Source organism: Limulus polyphemus, unplaced genomic scaffold (genome assembly GCF_000517525.1).
Source record: "Limulus polyphemus unplaced genomic scaffold, Limulus_polyphemus-2.1.2 Scaffold2996, whole genome shotgun sequence".
Classification (NCBI taxonomy): domain Eukaryota; kingdom Metazoa; phylum Arthropoda; class Merostomata; order Xiphosura; family Limulidae; genus Limulus; species Limulus polyphemus.
In genome coordinates, this window is record NW_013668606.1 from 62,220 (window position 1) to 66,685 (window position 4,466).

General features: G+C 32.3%; 1 protein-coding gene across 1 annotated transcript in view; it reads right to left on the bottom strand.

Annotated features, from left to right (window-relative positions):
• Nucleotides 1-4,466, bottom strand: part of LOC106468402 (phosphatidylinositol 4,5-bisphosphate 5-phosphatase A-like) — a 23,964-nt gene that overhangs the window by 11,187 nt on the left and 8,311 nt on the right. Inside the window, exons 5-6 of the mRNA XM_022396743.1 lie at nt 1,591-1,707; nt 97-204 (exon numbers count right to left, since the gene is read on the bottom strand). Coding sequence (XP_022252451.1) covers nt 97-204; nt 1,591-1,707 — 225 coding nt within the window. The remainder of the gene's footprint in view (nt 1-96; nt 205-1,590; nt 1,708-4,466) is intronic.

The window sequence follows — 4,466 nt, forward strand, 5'->3', positions numbered from 1 at the left end:
TGCGAGTCAAGCGCCCTAACCACCTGGCCATGCCCCTCCCCCCCCCTCCCACGAATTGAACGAGTACATCTAGTAGTTAGAATAAAATGAACTTACATAGATTCTTTGCTGCAATTCTTCATCATGTGCTGCAAGATGACAGTTGACGATGCACATAGAGCAACCGTAAGCACTAAATCGTATGCTCACCCCACCTTTGTTACCCTACATATATAAAAGTTTAACTCAGTACGCATTACGAACCAAGAGCTTTATTCTATCAACCTCAAAATAATATCATAAAAATAACAATTCAGAAATCTACAGTAGAGAATCAAAATTTTACGTAAATAATGAAGTCTACAGTCCAACTGATAAATAATATAAGTTGTCAATGCAAATATATAAAATAGCAGCTAAAAAATCCAAAAACTAACTTTAACATATGTGATATTCTTGTTATTTTGCTACATATATAGTTTTGGAACTGAAGTCTATTACTGGTTAGAGGTTATTTCTCTCAAAGTTAATATGAAAACTAAGTTAATCTCCTAATATTAATTGTGGCATGATTTATTTACTTAATATTATTATTCTAATTTTGATTTACTAGCCTAACTATATTTTTACATTATAATGACTAGATTATTATAAAACTAAAAACTATGCCATTTTCTACAGCACACATGATGCAAATTAAAATCTATGGGCAGGTTAACCAATGTATACAAGTAAAAGGCTGTAGTTTCTGATGTATTTAAAACAATATGATTTAATATAGAACAAACAAAGACGTCTAATCTCTGAGCAAGTTATCGAGTCTACATGTATGGGATTAGACGTTTTTTCATTCATGTAGACCTGATAACTTGCCCAGGGATTAGACGTTTTTTCAATCATGTAGACCTGATAACTTGCCCAGAGATTAGACGTTTTTTTGTAGACCTGATAACTTGCCCAGTGAATGAAAAAACGTCTAATCTCTGGGCAAGTTATCAGGTCTACATGAATGAAAGAGTCAAAACAACCACACAGTAGTCAACATTTGGAATACCACACCATTTTCCATAATGCTTAGGAAAAAAACCAGTGAGTTCAGAGTGAATAGTCCAAGTTGTTTGAACTAAATAAAGCTGTTTCATCTTGTCTCAATAAAACTTTGCATTAAAATAACTATTATAAGCCCAGTGTTATAAATATGAAACTAAATAGTTGGATATTTTAATTTGAAAGTCAATAATCAAGTCACGCATATGAGTTTATTTATCAGGCTTATGAATGGATTAACCTATCGTTAACAGACAGGCTACTGCTTTTACAAACGTAACTAACAGTAGATATTTAGCATGTTGAAAGAAAATTTTACAACAGGTAGAATTTTTGTATATTTTAATAATTAGATATAATGTTGGATTTTCCAAATATGCACATATTTCACACAATCAGAATCACCCTAAACCCAGGTTAGTACATGCGGAATTTACAGTAGTCTGAACTCAATATTTGGTAGCCTCAAACGTCAGGCTAGTGCATCTTTATATCTCTGTCCTTCTAAACGAATAAATACTCTTATGCTACAAAACTTACTTTAAAATGTAATTAAAATCCTACCCAGACTCCTCCAAGTCCTGTTCTGGTGTACCTCGCTTGGATCCCCCTTATGTGAATGAGATGAGCTCGTTTGCAGAAAATAATTGAAACGATTCCTTGAAGACGAACTTGCTTGAGCTGACAAAACATAAAAAGTAAAAGAAAAAAAGTGTCTTTCTTGAGCTAGAAAAAAAAATATTTTGAATAATGAAAAGTTCAATAGAAACACTTACTACTTTTATCCCAATAAGTGTACATACTACACAGACCAGATTTTTATATCTGGTTTATTATTTACCCTAAATGACCAAACTTTGACTTTGAGATAGATTAGTGCAGCACTGGCACACAAACATTAGATCATAATTATTGACCAGTGCCTTTCCGTTTGTCTTTTTTTTTCCTCTGTGATCATAAACAGTCTATATTTAATTTCTTAACAGAGTCAAAACTGCTCATTCAAATAAATTTTACAGGGTACTGATAACAAGGATCTTTATGACAACATTGATAGTAGTTTTTAAAGTGAAAATCTTGATAGTTTGTGAATGCACTTTCACCTATGAACAAAGCAACCACGGAACGAGCAGATGAAAGGCAGAAAAATCACGGAGATTGTGATAATCATGAATAGTTAGTTAACTTGCAAAATATATGAAAAAGAAAGAAGGGATTTGGAAATTTTAATAGACAAGACTTACATCCTGAAAACTAAGCCGATAAGTTGATTTAACCCTTTCCCTGCAGTGTGCCATATGTACACATAAGTGGTGCCACAAAATATATTAACTTTCTTTCCCTGTATCTCTTCAAAGATGTAGTTATCTCGGCTATGCACATAATGCATACGAGAGGAATCCCCAAGTTTTATGTATATCATATGACCACCATGATAAAATATTTTCATATTAGGTGATACATTCTGAGGTTTCTCTGACATTCACTGCTTTGCTTTTGTGGCTCTTTATTACTGTTTAGCAATGATAAACTTAAAAATGGGATCAACTACGCTTTCACTCCTATAAAATGTTTCCCTTTCATTAATCCCAGTAAAACTAAAGCAATGAATGTCAGAGAAGCTCCAAGACTTATTCCAATACATTTTGAATACTGGATGCCTGGGAACTCTGAACTGCATGTGCGTATACCAAGATGAATACATTTAATTATGTAAATGAGAAATCATTAGGCTTAAAAATGTCACACTTAAAAACGTCGTTTTTGAATTGTACTAAAAGACGAATGAATGTGACATAGAGAAACAAAATTTATAAGTAGAATTACACACGGACTTTTCTCTATGTTAAAATACTTTTACTTGAGATCATTCGGCACTCTTAACGGAGCCTTCATCCAAGCACAAGACAGTCGAACACCAGTTGGTATTAATCAAAACAACGGCCAACAACTACTCAATACTGGATGGATACCACTAATAAAAGACATAAAACATATTATTTGTCATGGTTTCGATGTAAAATTAAACCTTTAATTCTACAACGTATCATTTTAAGTTGAAAAATACCTTTATTTATTTATTTCTCTGTATAATACCTATATCTGTATTTTCCTTACGTTTATTACATTGATTCATATTCTATATTGATCATAATTCTATACATTTAATAACTTTAACACCAGATGTCAGATATTGTTACGACTGTTGTCTAGATATCTATTTTAAAGCAGTGACCACAGTTAAAAAAAAAATATTTTTTTTATCGCTCAGTTCATTGTTGCCCGATGAAGGCTCTGGTAATAGGGCCTGAAAGCTCACAAATAAAAGTGTTTTAATGTAGTCAATGTATAGATCTATATATTAATTTATATATGTTGTGAGTCTTAAACAACAAACAAAATTTGTAGTGCACACTGGAGAGATTTACACATTTTGATTAAAAGATTATAGAGAAACAACCTTTGAACTCCAGATAATTATAAATTTATAAATTATAATTTTTATTTGTACGTAATAGCCCCGATGAAGCTGCAAAGGTCAAACGTCGGTTCAAATAAAAGTTCTTTTCTGATTATCTGGAGTTTAAAGGTCATTTTTCTCTAACCTTTTAATCGTCAAGAAACAAAGGATTCTATGGTGAAAGCATAAGGAATTTAACCCTTTAGGCACAACCTTTTTCTTTTTTAGTTATATCACGCTCAACATCATCGTCAGATAATTCACATTTAGAGCAAGAATCATTGACAGCTTACATAAAATCAACTATCTCTTCAAGTGTAAAAACACTGGAAGAAATTTGAAGCCATTTTCTCCTAAACATTAAACAATTTTCATATGCAAATATTACTGTTGTTTTGAATAGCAAGATATGCCGTGTTGGAAATGAATAAGCGGCTGAGGTCGTTATGTGTGCAGGTTAGGCTTTGTCTTTTGATTTTGTGCACTTGATCCTCATTTCTAGCGGGAAATTCAAACTGCATTATGTGGTTGCCATGCGGTGACTGGCACGCCTAAAAGGTTAAATGGCTTTGAAACTATGTAGAAAAACTGCAACAATGCAAAATTATCCCCCCCCCCACAAAACAAAATTGCGTATGGAATAAACACTACTGCTGCATTGAAGGGATTAAGGAGATGAAAAACTGAAACTGTATAATTATATTGGGTAATAGATTAATCTGAATGCCAAACATAAGTTCAAAGTTATAATTTAAACAGGTATAAAGAAGAAAAGAGGAAGGTCAAGGTACACAGTAGGTTAAGATATAGTCTTTCTCCGTCTTTAATGTATATGGATCAATAACACATATCTTCATAAAGTCTTTCTCCATCTTTAATGTATATGGATCAATAACACATATCTTCATAAAGTCTTTATCCATCTTTAATGTATATGGATCAATAACACATATCTTCATAAAGTCTTTCTCCGTCTTTA